This window comes from Mus pahari, chromosome 19 (genome assembly GCF_900095145.1).
Source record: "Mus pahari chromosome 19, PAHARI_EIJ_v1.1, whole genome shotgun sequence".
Classification (NCBI taxonomy): Eukaryota; Metazoa; Chordata; class Mammalia; order Rodentia; family Muridae; genus Mus; species Mus pahari.
The window spans coordinates 84,410,695-84,427,403 of record NC_034608.1 but is presented as its reverse complement, the minus strand read 5'-3'; the positions used below and the strand labels follow the sequence as shown (position 1 = coordinate 84,427,403).

Here is a 16,709-nt window from a genome sequence, read left to right as displayed (position 1 = left end):
AACCATCCGTAACAAGATCTGACGCCCTCTTCTGGAGTGTCTGAAGACAGCTACAGTGTACTTACATATAATAAATAAATAAATCTTTAAAAAAAAATATTTTGATAATGTGTTAAGAGTTACTGGTTATAATCTTGTTGGTTTAATGAGTTTTGTTGATTCTTGGAATTTATTTTGAGGAAACAGTTTATTTTTTTCTTTTCAATGCTAATAGCACTCTTAATTCCTTTTCTTGCTCTGTGTGTGTGTGTGTGTGTGTGTGTGTGTGTGTGTGTGTATGTGTATGTGTATGAGAGAAAGAGTGGGAGAGAGAGGGAAAGAAAAGAAACCCATTCCAAGCCCCACCATGGTGGTGCATGCTTTTATTCCTGCTTCTAGTAAAGGAAGACAAATCTCTGGGCTTGAGGCTAGCCTGGTCTATAGATCTAGTTCTAAGACAGTCAGAGCTACACAGAGAAACCGTGTCTTAAAACCAAACAAAACATCCCTTCCCCCCTTTTTTATGTTCTGTTTTTTTTTTTTTTTTTTTTTGAGACGAAGTCTTGCTATGTAGCTTTGGGTGGCCAAGAACTTGCTATGTAGACGAGGCTAGCCTCAAACTCAGAGATCTGTCGGTCTTTGCCTTGGTAGTGCTAGGATTAAAGGTCCCTGACAGCATGTTCTGCTCATCCATTCTCCTACTGTGTAGCACTGGCTGTCCTGGAACTCTGTAGACCAGTCTGACCTTGAACTCACAGAGATCTGCCTGTTCGTGTCTTCAGAGTGCTAGGATCAAAAGCATGTTCCACCATTCCTGGCCCTCAATCCGATCATTTTTAAAAGATTTATTTTATGTGCATGAGTGTTTTGCCTCCATACAAGAGCACTGTAAGTGCACTGTGTCCGTAGCTGGTGCCTGTGGAGACCAGAAGGGCACACTGGATCTCACGAAACAAGTTACTGTTGATTGTAGGCTGTCATGTGGGTCCCAGAATGCAAACTGGGTCTTGCAAGAGCAGCAAGTGCTCTTCTGAGCCATCTCTCCACCTTTTCCTGCCATATATATTTCCAGTTACTGGCAGAATCATATTTTTTTAGGGCACTGGGGTGTGAATCCAGGCTTCTGTACATTCAAGCATATGGTTTAGCTCAGTTTTCTCAGTTTCAGTTAGCACTTTTGTTCGTTACTGTTCGTGTGTGTGTGTGTGTGTGTGTGTGTGTGTGTGTGTGTAAGGAAGTCAGAGGGTGTCAGGACCTCTAGAGCTTCAGCTTGCTGTGGTCGCTGGGAGCTGTTACTCTTAGTCAATTTAGAAGGACACTCTCACAGAGAAGGCCGGCACTGCACTTCTGCCAGCCTCCCGTCCCTCCCAAGATGGACATCTCACGGTTTGGCAGGGTCTGCCCGGGATCGCTGACATCAGGTCATCCTTCTGTTTCTTCCTGAGAGCAGCTACAACGGCTCCGTTGAGTGTATTCTAGAGAGAAGACCATCTTTCTCTTAATTCTGCCACGTGGCAGCATTGCTCAATTAAAACCCAAGTACTATGTTCAGGGATAGTGAGGTGGCTTAGGGAGTAGGTGCCTGCTGCTGCTAAGTCGAATATCCTGTGTTCTCCTCAGACCCAGACACGGAGGGTTGTCCTCTGAATTCCATATCACACCCCCTGCCCCCGTAAAGGAATGTGTATACCCCTCGCTACACACACACACACACACACACACACACACACACACACACACACACACACACACACCCTTTGTAGTGAGACAAGGTCTCACTTTGTAGTCCTGATTGGCCTAGAACTCCCTATGTTATACTTGGGTGGCCTCACACTCTGAGATCCACTTGCCTTTGTCTGCTGAACACTGAGATCAAAGTCTGGGGCTGCCATGCTCAGGTAAATAATTTTTTATTTGTTTGCTATATAAAGTGTAACCTTATTTAATCTTTCCCAGATGTCTTTCCATCTGTCCTTATGAAGCTGGCTCTTCACGTGGCTTTCTTGGGGCTCACAGGGCAGCAGCAGTGGATTTAAATCGTGGTGGGTGGGTCTGATCCTTCCAGGCTTCATGATCAACTCCTGACTGCCTGGCTTTGACACCACTCATGCAGTAGTGCAGCCAGACATAGATGTGGGAAGCCTGTGGCTCAGCTCCCCACTCAAGTAGTGACAGCATCGTGAAGTAGTGCTCGTCAGGGAGCTCACTACACACATTGTCTGCTGTCTGAGCTTGTAACAGACAAATCCATAACTGTCATTATGGACTGACATTCTTCACTCATGAGCGCTTCCCGTTATCTTGTTCTCTCCACCCAGCAAAGCTAAACTCTGTGCACAGACGTGTAAGGACAGACAACTCTGTTTTGTGTACAGGTGTCCATACTGTCTAGGACAAGAATGAGAACTGGGTGGAGCTGTGCCTCCTCCTCCCCAGGGCACTCGGTGAGAGGAGTGTTTTTACATCCTATGCTGTTTCTGTTCAGTCATGTTTGCATTAGTGTGTCTCTCATGGAACACACGTGTGGAAACTGTAGACACATGTGAATATCTTATCAAATGAGCATCCCTTTGCTGTCCTGGCAGTTGTTTTATACACACGTTTGGGATGTTTTAGGATTTGGTGAGCTTTGAGGACGTGGCTGTGCACTTCACGCAGGATGAGTGGGCTTTGCTGGATTCTTCCCAGAAGAGTCTGTACAGAGATGTGATGCTGGAGACCTGCAGGAGCCTCGCTGCCATAGGTAAGGCTCTTCTTCCTTTCCCTTGGTTATTTAGTTTTCCTGTTAGGAATGGGCTTCTGTAATTTGGGTGTAGAAAGGGAAGGATCTGGTGAATATGTGACATCATAGCGGAGGGGAGATGGCTCACCACGTCAAAGGCACTCACTCTGCAGGCCTGCTGGAACCATGGCATAGGAGAGGAGAGCCCCCACAGTTGTCCTCTCATCTATGTGTGCTCTGTGGCATGTGCACCACCATACCACCCACCCACCCACACACACACACTGGAAATCCCTGCTTTTACAAGGCTTATGTTTTAAGAAAAAATGACATGATTACAATGTATATTGAGACTAGAAACTATTTTTCAGTGATTTTTTTTTTTTTTTTTAAAGGCTTATTTATTTATATGACACTGTAGCTGTCTTCAGACACCCCAGAAGAGGGCATCAGATCCCATTACAGATGGTTGTGAGCCACCATGTGGTAGCTAGGAATTAAACTCAGGACCTCTGGAAGAGCAGTCAGTGCTTTTAACCGCTGAGCCATGTCTCCAGCCCCCAGTGCTTTTATATTATTTTATTTTAAGATCTATTTATTTATTTTATGTATATGAGTACACCATTGCTCTCTTCAGACACTCCAGAAGAAGGCATCTGATCCCATTACAGATGGTTGTGAGCCACCGTGTGGTTGCTAGGAATTGAACTTGGGACCTCTGGAAGAGCAGTTGGTGCTCTTAATTGCTGAGCCATCTCATAAATTAAAAAGTAATGTTATTATTTGTGTGTGCATCTTTGTGAGTGTATGTGCACCGTATGTATGTAGGAGCCTCAGAAGCCAGAATAGGGCATCAGGTTGTCTTGAACTAGACTTCTAGGTAGCTTTTATTGCCATGCAAGTGTTAGAAACCAAACCTAGGTTCTCTACAAGAACAGTAAATATTCTTAACCCCTGAGCCATATCTCCAGACCCTTTCTTCCTTTAAGAAACGATTTATTTAGGCTGGAGACATGGCTCAGTGGTTAAGAGCACCGACTGCTCTTCTGAAGGTCCTGAGTTCAAATCCCAGCAACCACATGGTGGCTTACAACCATCCATAACAAGATCTGATGCCCTCTTCTGGAGTGTCTGAAGACAGCTACAGTGTACTTACAGATAATAAATATTTATTTAGTTATTTAGTTATTTTAAAAAAGAAATGATTTATTTTAAATTATCTGTGTGTATAGGGGCAGGCTTGGGGCATGTGTGTGTATGAGCGCAGGTGCCGTGACTAATGCTGTGTGGTTTGGAGCATGTAAATGTATATGAGTGCAGGTGCTGTGGAGGGCAGCGTGGCAGTGTGTGGGGCGTGTGTGTGTGTATGAGAGAGCAGCGTGGCAGTGTGGGGCGTGTGTGTGTGTATGAGAGGGCAGCATGGAAGTGTGGGGTGTGTGTGTATGAGAGGGCAGCGTGGCAGTGTGGGGCGCATGTGTGTATAAGAGGGCAGCGTGGCAGTGTGGGGCATGTGTGTGTATGAGAGGGTAGCGTGGCAGTGTGGGGCATGTGTGTGTATGAGAGGGCAGCGTGTGTGTGTGTGTGTGTGTGTGTGTGTGTATGAGAGGGCAGCGTGGCAGTGTGGGGTGTGTGTGTATGAGAGGGCAGTGTGGCAGCGTGGGGCGTGAGTGTAAATGAGGGCAGTGTGGCAGTGTGGGGCATGTGTGTGTATGAGAGGGCAGTGTGGCAGTGTGGGGTGTGTGTGTATGAGAGGGCAGAGGGCAGTGTGGGGCGTGAGTGTAAATGAGGGCAGAGGGCAGCGTGGGGTGTGTGTGTATGAGGTGGCAGTGTGGGGCGTGAGTGTAAATGAGGGCAGCGTGGCAGTGTGGGGTGTCTGTGTAAATGAGGGCAGAGGGCAGTGTGGGGCGTGAGTGTAAATGAGGGCAGTGTGGCAGTGTGGGGTGTGTGTGTATGAGAGGGCAGTGTGGCAGTGTGGGGTGTGTGTGTATGAGAGGGCAGTGTGGCAGTGTGGGGTGTGTGTGTATGAGAGGGCAGCGTGGCAGTGTGGGGTGTGAGTGTAAATGAGGGCAGAGGGCAGCGTGGCAGTGTGGGACATGTGTGTATGAGAGGGCAGTGTGGCAGTGTGGGGTGTGTGTGTAAATGAGGGCAGAGGGCAGAGGCCTCAGGTGCCTCTGGAGCTGGAGCTTCAGGTGGTTGTGAGCTGCCCAGTGTGAGAAGTGGGAACCAAAGTTATATTTATTTGAGAACAGAAGTGCTCTTAACCCCCTCCTGGTTTTCAGGAACTTCTGACTTGTTTTTTTCTAGCTGGGGTCTCAGTGTGTAAACCAGCTGACACCACTTGCCTCTGTCTTGAGTGCTGCGGTTCACAGCATATGCCTCCACATCCAGTTCTATTTTTATTAATTTCTAATAATTTATCATAAATTTTGGGACTGCTTTTTAGGGTATATATGGGAAGAACAGAATGTTGAAGATGACTGCAAAACTTTTGGAAGAATTCAAAGGTAATTTTCATGTATAAGTGGAAGCAACTGTCTCTTGTAGAAACCTTAATGTGCCATATAAATTTAACAATGAGCAAAAGAACTTTAAGTTTATTCATCTTTAGAAACTTGTCAGCAAAACTATGTGCTTGAGTGTTAAGAATGCTGTTCGGTGTTTGCAGCACACTTCACTTGGACCCAGTGTTAAAGTATGAAGTTTAACAGTGTTGGATTATTGCTCTGGGGAGGCATATTGTAGAAATACCGATCCATGTAGCTTCACACCATTCAGATGTGGCAGAGAGTGTACACCTGACCTCATCTTGAGAGCAGTGTCTGACCTATACCTTGATAATAAGCAGTCAGTAGAATCTAATTTGGTTGTATTTGTTTTTGAGAAAGGGTCTCACCATGTAACTCTGGACCAGGCTGGCCTCTGGTTCACAAATATCCACCTGCCTTTGCCTCTTGAGTACTGGCATCAAAGACATGTACCAGCAAGCTTGTCATTTTTTTTTAAATTTATTTATAGAAGTTGCATATTCTAGACTATGAGGGTGTGGTCTTAGGGTGAAGGTAGTCAGGGCCACACAAACTTCAGCACTATGCCAAACCTCAATAGAAGCAGCAAGTTTTCTACTAAAATTAAGCTCTATGAATATAGTGTTTGTGAGAAGGTTTTTACATCTCATTCATCCTTTAATAGGCATATCATATCTGATTCTGAATACTTACTGGATGAGCAGGAGGGATATGGAAACAAGCCATATGATTCTAGTTCTCTCACAAGTACTCAAGGATGCGTGGGAACGCACACTGTGAATGGACCTTGTGAATGTGAGGTATGTTTAAAATCCTTTGGTTTTCCAAGTACATTTGGAATATATCACCAACCCCACAGTGGACAAAACTTTTATGACTACAAGGAATGTGGAAAGGCTTCTGGTTATCACAGTTCATTTTATACACATGGAGGAACTGACACTGTAAGAAAATGTTATTCGTGTAACCAGTGTGGGAAAGCTCTGAGTTCTTCCAGTTCCCTTCAAAGGCATGAGAGGATTCACACAGGAGAGAGGCCCTATAAATGTCAGCAGTGTGGGAAAGCTCTGAGTTCTTCCACGTCACTTCAAAGGCATGAGAGGATTCACACAGGAGAGAGACCCTATAAATGTCAGCAGTGTGAGAAAGCCTTTAGATGTCACAGTGCCCTTCAGTTACACGAAAGAATTCATACTGGTGAAAAACCCTATGAATGTCAGCAGTGTGGGAAAGCCTTCACATGTCACAGTTACCTTCGATTACATGAGAGGACTCATACCGGAGAGAAACCCTATGAATGTAAGCAATGTGGGAAAGCCTTCAGATGTCAAACTTCCTATCATAGACATAAAATTATTCATGGTGGAGAAACATTCTATGAATGTAAGCAGTGTAGTAGGCTCTTCATTTATCCCTCTTTACTTCAAATGCATGAACGAACTCACACGAGTGAAAGGCCATATAAATGTAAGGAGTGTGGTAAGTCCTTCCTTTATCCCTCTTTACTTCAAATGCATGAACGAACTCACACTGGTGAAAAGCCCTATGAGTGTAAGCAATGCGGTACAGCCTTTAGACATCATTCTTCCCTTCGGCTGCACGAAAGAACTCACACAGGAGAGAAGCCCTATGGATGCCAGCAGTGTGGGAAAGCCTTCACTCGTCACACTTCCCTTCGGTTACATGAGATAACTCACACTGGAGAGAAACCTTACAAATGTAAAGAATGTGGGAAAGCCTTCAGGCATCACTCTTCTCTTCGATTGCATGGAAGAAATCATAGTGGAGAGAAACCCTATGAATGTAAACAATGTGATAAAGCCTTTATACGGTACAGTTACCTTCGATTACATGAACGCACGCACACAGGAGAAAAACCTTACGAATGCAAACAATGTGGGAAAGCCTTTAGCCGTCACAGTTCCTTTCAGAGACATAAATCTATTCATGCTGTGGAAAACCCCTATGAGTGTCAGCAGTATCTAATTCCTTTACCCTTGTTTCCTCCAAATACATCAGACAACTCATACTGGTGAGAAACACTATGAATGTGAACAGTGCTAGAGTGTTTATTCTTATCCAGTGAAAGCACATGTAAGAACAGAAGCTGTCACAGGATAAGCCTTCTCCACATAAATGGTATGGTTTAGACGGCAGAGGCACAAACGAATGCATGCCGGGCACAGTATCTACAAATGTAAGCAGCGTGTGGCAAGCTGCCTTTCACGGAAGGAAGTGAATTCATGTTGGGAATGCCTTATGAATGGGAGCAGTATGGTTAGTCCTTTACCCCTGTTTGCTTCAAACCTGAAACACTTAAGGTGCAAAATGCTGTGACTGTCAGCAGCTGCAGCCTTCCAGAGTTGCAGGTCCCTTTGGTGTCATGAAGGACATCTTACTGGAGGAAAAAACCCTTGCTGTTTAGGGGTCATTGCTCCCATAGATTACATGAACAACTTCTGTTGGAAACAATGTCTGTGAGTGGCAACAAAGTTGTAATACCTTCAAGCTCAGCTCCTTTCAGAGATGTACAAATACTAATGGTGGGACAGAGCCTATACAGAGAAAAATGGTTTAAGTTTTGGTTGTCAGTAAATAGACCTTTCTGTCAATAGTGCAGCTATCTGTAAGTTGCCCATGCTCAATAAGCCCAATTAAAGTCAGTGGCTCCCCAGGCTGCACTTGGGTGGAATCATTTCTTTGCTTTTAGCCTTGGTGCCCTGTCCAGGGTGAATAGACATTTGTTCACATGTGGCCAGAAAATGTTCACACAGCACTTGGCGTCTGAATGTGAGGCACAGTGGAACCAGAGTCGAGTTTGAAAGGAGCGTGGGCCTGGCCTCTGTGTGGGTGATGAGACGTGGCCTTTGAAGGGAAGCTTTCTGTGGGCGCAGCAGCTGCCGAGTTACGTCCTCCAAAACGTCTGTCCTTTGCAGTGTGCCATGGAACTATGAGCCTTCACGTTGCAGTACCAGTTGCATGGTCTGTACCTTGCAGCTCCTTTGTAGTATGGAGTGGCACTTCTGTGACAGAGGAGTTTGCCACATGAGTGGATGGATGTGCACACACAGCTGTCAGGTTAAAGAGTGTATTACAGGTAATTAGCACAGGCAAACAGATTAAGTAGGCCTCAGGTGCACGGCCCTTGCTTTGGGTAATAAGACATGCCAATAGGGCTTAGCTGTCTGCCAACATGAACTTCCCCTCTAATGGAAGAATTACATTGAGGAAAAGATGCACTGTGTTGGCCTCTGAACTGGCAGGAAAAGTAAGAGGAGGGCAAGTGGGAGGGAGGGAGGATGGGCGTGGATGGGATGCAGCTGCTGGCTCCCAGTTTCTTACAGCTGGAATGGCGTAGGGAAGCAGAAGTTCTGTCTGCTCAGTAGTCCCACTGGGACCCTAAGACTTGAGGCTCTTGTGTAAAATCCTGCAGGGTGGGAGTGAGGACACTTTATCAAAGGGAGTGAGCAGAAGAGCTCAGTTCACCCCGTAGTCCTGACCTCTGCTGCAGAGGGGGGGAAATGTCAGTCATACCTGGGGATGGAGGCCTAAATCGTAGCCCAGCGGAGGAGCTAAGATGATCAGCAACTGTCCTGCCTCTGGAGGGCTGGAAGGCTTGAGAAAACACCAGTAAAGGAAGATATGAGGAAGCAGTGCAGCTAAACCGTCTGAGCTTTCCCTGGGCGTTTCCCACAGAGTAAGCGGTGAATTCTCCTGCAGGAAAGGATGTTTGGGTATAGATTGTTTGTTCAGCCCAGAGACCTCTCAGCAGCCAGGGGCATCCACTGAAGAGGCAGCAGTGTGCTACAGCTTGAGTCCAGAGACTGTCAGACCCTGCCAGTCCATGGGATACAGCAGGTGAGCATGTCTGGGTTTCCCCTTGGCCCTACACCCACTGGAGCACAGGAGCCAGCTCCTTCCCCAGTAGCCCAGCCAGGGGTGAGGAGGTCCATAGGCCCAAGCCACTCTCAGGGGGAGGTTGCAAGATGGCTCATGGGGAATGACAGATCAGGTGCAGGATAAACTGCAAACTCCCGTCTTCTCTATTGTGTTCACACTGACTGGAATTTATTCTTTGTTTTCTTCTTCTTCTTTTTTTTTTTTTTTTTTCGAGACAGGGTTTCTCTGTGTAGCCCTGGCTATCCTAGAACTCACTCTGTAGACCAGGCTGGCCTCAAACTTAGAAATCTGCCTGCCTCTGCCTCCCGAGTGCTGGGATTAAAGGCGTGCACCACCATGCCCGGCTATTCTTTGTTTTCTTGAGGAAAATTCTTATATAGCCTGGGCTGCTCTTAAACGCACTGTGTAGACAACAATGGTCTTGAAAGTCCTCATCCTCCTGCCTCCTCTTCCCAAATCCTGGGCTTGCACGCGTGGGCCACTCCCTCTGGTCCCCTGTGCTTGCGAACTGACCCAGGCTCCATGCATGCGTCTTAGCTGTGTTCTGCCCTCAGGTCAGCACTGAGAAGACACTCGGTTCAAGTCTTTTCATGCTGTCCCCTTAGCTGCTGACTGCTGAGTTCAGCTGGCATTTGTTTGGGGTGGTGGCTTGCAAGCCTTCAGTGATCCTGAGACCACTTCTCCCCCCAGTCCTCTGTGTAAAAAAGAAAAAGGGTTTGCATCATGCTGATAAAATGTTAGCCTGTGATGCTCCACAGATCTAGAAAAGCATCCAGGTGAGCTGAAGGATGATCAGAAGGACAGGAATATGCACAGGACAGGAATATGCACAGGATAGGCACATGGGAATTTCCAAACAAGGTGAATAGGGGAATTCCTTCACAGCCTGCGGCTAGCATTAAACATTAAAAGGATGAATTGAAGAGCTTGGATAAAGGCACCCCGTGTGAAAGATACATTCAAAAGATAGGCTATTTAGTTAAGATGCAGTGTCAGAGGTAGACTACTTCCCCAGGAGGTACTAGCCACGGATGCTCCTGAAGTCCCCTAAACAGTACAGACTATTGCCAGTGCTATGAGTTATCCCCAGAACTACGTGTAAGACTTCCTGAAGGCACCACATGCTTTGGTTGCTGACGGTAGAGAAACCCACCTGAGACTGAGCTGGAAGCCTTGTCCTCGCTGGCTAGCATTCATAGGACCTGTAGGTGCAGGCTGCTGGGTGGCACGGCACCTCTTCCTCTGGACCCTGCATGGTACTGTGTCAAGCAAGATGTGCCTGCTAGGGCTGGTGAGATGGCTCAGCTGTTGAGGGTGCTTGCTGCCAAGGCTTCCAGCTTGAGTTAGATCTTAGAACCTACATGATAGAAACAAATCCTGCAAGTTGTCTTCTGATCCCCTCACTCATGCTGTGACATGCACCTTCCCTCCACAATACACAGATAAATGTAAGATCCAGTACTGTAGCGCATGACTCGATGAGAGTAATCAACTGCTTTCTGGTTGCATTTAAGGCTTGCTCTCCAGGTCAATTTACATGTGCAAGACCCAATCATCACCCACAGCTAGACAGTCCTAAGGCCCTAGTGTTTTGCTTGATGGGTATATTTCTATGAAATGACTGTCTCACGTTCTGTGTTTATGCCTGAAGATTATTGTTTGGGTCATCTTTGAGCGGAGCAGCTTCTTTTTGCAGTAGTTACTGAGGAGAGTTCTCATCCCCTTCTAGGTTTGGCACATTCTAGAAAGGGGTGGCACGCCCTGGAGGAAGGGGTAGCGTGTTTTGGAATGCTCCCTCTGAGTGTGCTGTTGCCTATCTTTTTCACATCTGGGTACCTGTGACGACCTACAGGAAGCCCACACAAAATCTAGACCTTTAGTGTCCTTGTGGAGGCATTGGCATGGAGCCCTGGAGTCGTCCCTGATGACGTACTGGCAGGGATACTCACTCCAAGGAGGGATCAGGAGACCTTTTTCTCTCCCTGAATAGCTTTTGTTTTGTTTTGCTTTTTGAGAGAGTCTCACTATGTAGCGCTTGCTGTCCTGAAACTCACTATGTAGACCAAGCTGGTCTCGAACTCCCAGAGATCCATTTGTCTCTGAGTGCTGAGATTAAAGGCATCCACCACCATGTCCAGCCTAATGGTGCTCAGACAGGAGGGCGTCACAAGACCTCCCCTCCTTTGAGTATAAGAACCAGTAGTTGTTGCTGGTAGCGGGAGGAACGTTGTCTTCCGTGGATTACCTATCCGTAAGTTTCCCATGTTTTTTGTCAGTACCCCCTCACCCATGCTCCTGTAAGTAACCCTTATTAAAATAATTGGTTCATCAAGCTGCACTTGTGTCAAATCCTTTCCTTGTGTCTGTTTTTGGTGCCCTTGTCTGAGATGAACAGACATTCAGACCTCAGAAAAGGTTCATACAGCTGTATTATAATAAGCATTAAGCCGGGCGTGGTGGCGCACACCTTTAATCCCAGCACTTAGGAGGCAGAGGCTGGCAGACAGCCAAGGCTACACAGAGAAACCCTGTCTTGAAAAACAAAAAACAAAAAAACAACAAAAAAAAAAAAAAAAAAAAAAAAAAAAAAAGAAAAGAAAAGAAAAGTAATGAGCATTATACTGACAAGCTGTCATGTTGCTTGAGTTTGTTGAGAGCAGACACTGTGAGAGCACACCCTCCTTGTTTTTTTCAGAAACCTGTTTATCTCAAGTTTTCCCTGTTACTTCCTATCCTGGGGCAGGCTGGCCTGTAACAGGGAGAAAGTTGTTCAGCAATAGCTATGGGTATTAGAAAGCACGGTAGCGTCTTTGTGAAGAGATAAAAGGCAAATGGTTTCAAGATTGCAGTGGAAATGAAAAGCCAGATGCTCTTTATTGGCCTCAACAATGCTTCCCCGGTGTATTCCTGCTGGGTTTCTTTCTTTCATCTGTCCTTCTGTCCTTCCACCCTGCCTTCCTTCTCTCCCTCTCTTCTCCCTCCCTCCCTCCCTCACCCTTCCTCCCTCCCTTCCTTCTGTCTATCCACCTATCCATCCATCTATCCACCCATCTTATTTATCTGTTATTTGTTTTTTGTTTTGGTTTTTTGAGAAAGGGTTTCTCTGTGTAGTTCTGGCTGTCCTGGAACTCACTCTGTAGACCAGGCTGGCCTCGAACTCAGAAATCCACCTGCCTCTGCCTCCCAAGTGCTGGGTTTAAAGGCATGCGCCACCACCGTCCAGCTATTATTTGTTACTTACTGACTTTTATAAAAATGTACACGTTTAGGTGTTTTGCCTATATGTAGGTCTGTGTACCACATGTGTGCCTGGTGCCCAGGGAGGTCAGAAGAGGGTATTGGATTCCCAGGAACTGGAGTTAGAAATGGTTGTGAGCTGCCATGTATATACTGGGAATCAAAGCCAGGTCCTGGGGAAGAGCAGCCAGTTCTTCTAAGTGCTGAACCATGTCTCTAGCCCCTGCGTGCCCTCCCTCCCCCTTTGCTCTGTGACCATGCTGCTTTCAGGCTTCTGCTGGGTGTTGTCAGTGTCTCGTGTTTTGCTATCCACCTACCAGTTCTATCTGCGGCTTGCTGTTTATTCTTGTTTGTTATTTGATACAGAGTCCCAGTATGTTACATGGCCCTGGCTGGCATAGAATACATGATGTGTATCAGCCTAGCTTAGAACTTGAAGACATCTACCTGCCTGTAGATGTTTTACTTTTGCATTAAAATCTTAATTTTTTGTGCATGTGTTTGTGTGTATGTGCATACCTCAGTGTTCAGAGATCATTTGGGTCCCGGGGACCAAGCTCAGGCTCTGTGCTATCTCACGGCTCCTATTGCTTGAATGTTCATGTTGTTTGAAACTTCATGGAGAGTGAAAGTGTGTATTGCCCCTTGTAACCTAGAGTGTACTGAACAGTGGGGGAGGGGAGCTTGATGAAGGTGAGGGCGGTGACAAGCCTGTCACTTGTCCATGTCTCTCTCCTATGTCTGTAGGTATTCACATGGCAAAACAAATCCCCAAATAAAAGCTGATGACGTTGGCAGAGGGTGACTTTCTTTGAAAACAAAAACAAACAAAAAGCAAACAAAATGCTGAAGGAAAAATGGTTTGAATGTGAACATTGTGAAAAAATTCAGACTTCCTAATTCCCTTCAAATATATGGGGAAACTCATGGGTGAAAATTTAATGAATATAGATTTAATGAACATAAAAGAATGAATAAAAAAGGCCTTTGTTTTTTTTTTTTCCCCTTTTTGACATTACAAAAGGACTTACCCTGAAGAAAATTCCTGTGTATATTAGAAATGAATTAAAGCCTTAAGTATCCTTTATTTCATTTTATATTTTTTTGAGACAGGGTGTCTGCTACGTAGTTCTGGCTGTTCTAGAACCTGCTTTGTAAGCCAGGATGACCTCCAACTCTCAGACTTCCACCTGCCTCTGTGTCCGAAGTACTGGGTTTAAAGGTGTTTGCCATCTATCTATGAATCTATCTATTTATTTGGGGTTTTGGTTTTTCAAGCCAGGGTTTCCCTGGGTAGCCCTGGCTGCCCTGGAACTTGCTAAGTAGACAGGAAGGCTTCTAACTCACAAAGGTCCCCCTGCCTCTGCCTCCCAAGTGCTGGGAATTAAAGGCGTGCTCTGTCACTGCTCAGCTCAAACACTTGTTAAATTCGTTCAGGCACATGTCCGTGCTCTTAAGCCACTGCTTGTAACTGTCATTAAGAGCAGGTCAGTACTCCATGGATTTAACACCATCAGTGTTCTAAACTATGGCCTCAGGAAGTTTAATATATATCATCTCCAAGTCTCATCTTTTATATCTCTTTTAAGAATATGTATTTATTTTATGTGCCTAGGCATTTTGCTTGCATGGATGTGTGAGGCTGTCAGATCCCCTGGGACTGGTATTACAGACAATGGTGAGCTGGGACCTGAACTTGGTTCTCTTAAGAAAGCAGACAGTGCTCTTATCTGCTGAGCCATCTCTCCAATCCATTTTTATAGATCTGAAATAATTTATTCAGACCTTATAATATTTATTCATGTCTTATGTAAGCCAACTATTCAGAAAACTCTCAGCTATGTTAATGTTCTTATACAGTCTTTATTAAAGCAACCACATGGTGGCTCATAGCCATCTATAATGTGATCTGATGCCCTCTTCTGGCATGCAGGTGTGCATGCAGATAGAGTACTCATAAATACAAAATAAATCTTAAGAAAAAAATTCCAATGACAAACTAAAGTTCTATGTCATCAAACTTTACCCTGAGGGAGCAGTGGGTTTATTGGACTTAGGATAGGTGAGAGAATGCTGATTGCTGATTGCTGATAGCAGTATGGGTGACCCCAAAGCTGCCATACTGGAAAGTCTTGACAATATGGACGATGGCTTCCCCATAGCTGCAGAGGTAGTACCCCCTCTCTGGATTCTCAAATGAGGGTCCAGTGACTCTACCCATCTTCCCCCATACACACCTTTTTAAATATGGGGTCTCAGTATGTGGCTCTGACTGGCCTGTAATTCCTATGTAGACCAGACAGGCCGTAAATGCATAGCGATCTAGCTGCCTTTGTCTTCTGAATGCTGGGATTAATGGTAAACACCAGCGCACCTGACTATTGTCATGGTAACCGAAAGGTAGAAGCAAAAGCAAGCTGGGAGTTGGAGCTTGGTGAAGCAGAAACAGACGCAGATAAGCATGAAGCAACGGAGTCTTGGGAAAGGAGAGAACTCTGTCTTTAGAGAAGAACAGGTTTAGGGGAGGAGTAGGCATTAGGACCCCCATAGCCTCTCTCCAGCCTCCAGCAGCCACTGGCTGTAGCTCCTCTCACACCCAGCCATCTAGTCTTTGGGTCCTGGCTGGGACCTGTGCTTTTCTATATTTCCTCAGTGCTACTGCAGATTCTCATGAGCTTTCCAAATCTAGCCATCTCGCAGACTCGGCTCCCTTTGATAGATGGCGAGTGGTAGTCCATGATCTGCATTAGTTCTCCATTGAGAACCAGTAACTATAGCATGGAAAACAGTGTAACAGTCTGCTATTATTGCCCCTTAGTGTCTCTGCCCTGGCTGTCCTGGAACTCATTCTGTAGACCAGGCTGGCCTCGAACTCAGAAATCCACCTGCCTCTGCCTCCCATTGCTGGGATTAAAGGCGTGTGCCACCACTGTCCAGCTAAAGTGTTCTCTTGAGGGCTTGGTGGGACAAGGAAGTTTTATTGTCACCTTTTTGGCTCATCCCATGTAACTGCATTCATTGAGATAGTGGTGAATTTTCATGGTTCTCACCATCTTGATGAGGGCATTAGCAAGCTGGTGATGTAGCTTCCTGGTTGTTTTTGGTTAGGTTAAACATAGTTCCATGCAAAATGAGCCTGTGCACCATCAGAGCAACAAGTCCCCTCGGGATTCATGCATCTCACAGATTAAATGTGGATAGTCAGTCACCTCTTTCTTTTAAGAAGATAACTAGATTTTAGCCTGTATGTCGGAGACAGTATGTGTGGGCTAGGCATGTAGTCCCCAGATAGCAAAGCAAAACAATATAGGAAAAAAATCCTTAAAGCAATGTGAGTCCCTATATCCTACAACACAAATTATAAGCAGCATTTTGATTGATACTAGATTGTGTCTGTAGTTGCTTTTGGTAGGATGGCTGTCTTGACAATATTAATTTGTGCAATCCATGAGCATGGGGGTTCTTTTCAAATCTAATGTCTTCCTCCATTTCTTTCTTTGGAGTCTTAATGGTTTTATTATAGAAGACTTGTTTTCTTCTTTTGGTCAGGTTTTTTGTTGTTCATATTGTAAATGGATTTTCTTTAGACTGTGTGCTGTTAGTCTTTAGAGAGGGTGCTGGGTTTTGTGTGTTGAGTTTGTATTTTGCCACTTTGCTGAACATGTTTGTGAGCTCAGAGTTTTGTGGAGGAGGGTTTAGCTAGGGTCTGTTATGGAGGACCCATGTCATCTGTAGTAGGGATCTTGTTTTTACTTCTTTCCTCTTTGTCTTAGTTAGGGTTTCATTGCTGTGAAGAGAGACCACGACCAAGGTAACTCTTTATTTTTTTTTTTTTAAAGATTTATTTATTTTATGTATTGAGTACACTGTTGCTGTCTTCAGACACTCCAAAAGAGGGCGTCAGATCTTGTTACGGATGGTTGTGAGCTACCATGTGGTTCACATGTGGGAACTGAACTCAGGACTTCTGGAAGAGCAGCCAGTGCTCTTAACCACTGAGCCATCTCTCCAGCCCCCAAGGTAACTCTTATAAGGACAAACAGTTAATTGGGGCTGGCTTACAGGTTCAGAGGTTCAGGCCAGTATCATCATGGTGAGAAGCATGGCAGGGTACTGGCCAACATGGCAATGGAGAAGGAGAATTCTGCATGTTGATTTGAATGGGCCAGAAGGAGACTGTCTTCATGGGCAGCCGAGAGGTGAGTCTCGTTCACACTGGCCGAGCTTCCACACTGGGAGGTCTCAAAGCCTGTTTGCATTTTCCCCAACAACACTACCCTATTCCAACAAGATGGAGACCTGGGCACCATTGAAATGCTTTGAGTTTTTCTTGATTTTTTTAATTT

At 45.5% G+C, this 16,709-nt stretch overlaps 1 protein-coding gene and 1 pseudogene across 2 annotated transcripts in view; one reads left to right on the top strand and one right to left on the bottom strand.

Annotated features, from left to right (window-relative positions):
- The window catches only part of LOC110336448 (zinc finger protein 709-like), a 10,307-nt gene extending 2,400 nt beyond the window's left edge, over positions 1–7,907 (top strand). The window contains exons 1-4 of one of the 2 annotated variants that reach the window (XM_029531909.1): positions 2,045–2,423; positions 2,596–2,722; positions 5,145–5,205; positions 5,891–7,903. In XM_029531909.1, the coding sequence (XP_029387769.1) occupies positions 2,379–2,423; positions 2,596–2,722; positions 5,145–5,205; positions 5,891–7,262 (1,605 nt within the window). In that variant the 5' untranslated portion in view covers positions 2,045–2,378 and the 3' untranslated portion in view covers positions 7,263–7,903. Of the gene's footprint in view, positions 1–2,044; positions 2,424–2,595; positions 2,723–5,144; positions 5,206–5,890 lie in introns of those variants that run through there. The other variant, XM_021219012.1, reaches the window with a different exon arrangement.
- Positions 7,908–15,002: 7,095 nt separating this feature from the next.
- The window catches only part of LOC110336281, a 2,453-nt pseudogene continuing 746 nt past the window's right edge, over positions 15,003–16,709 (bottom strand).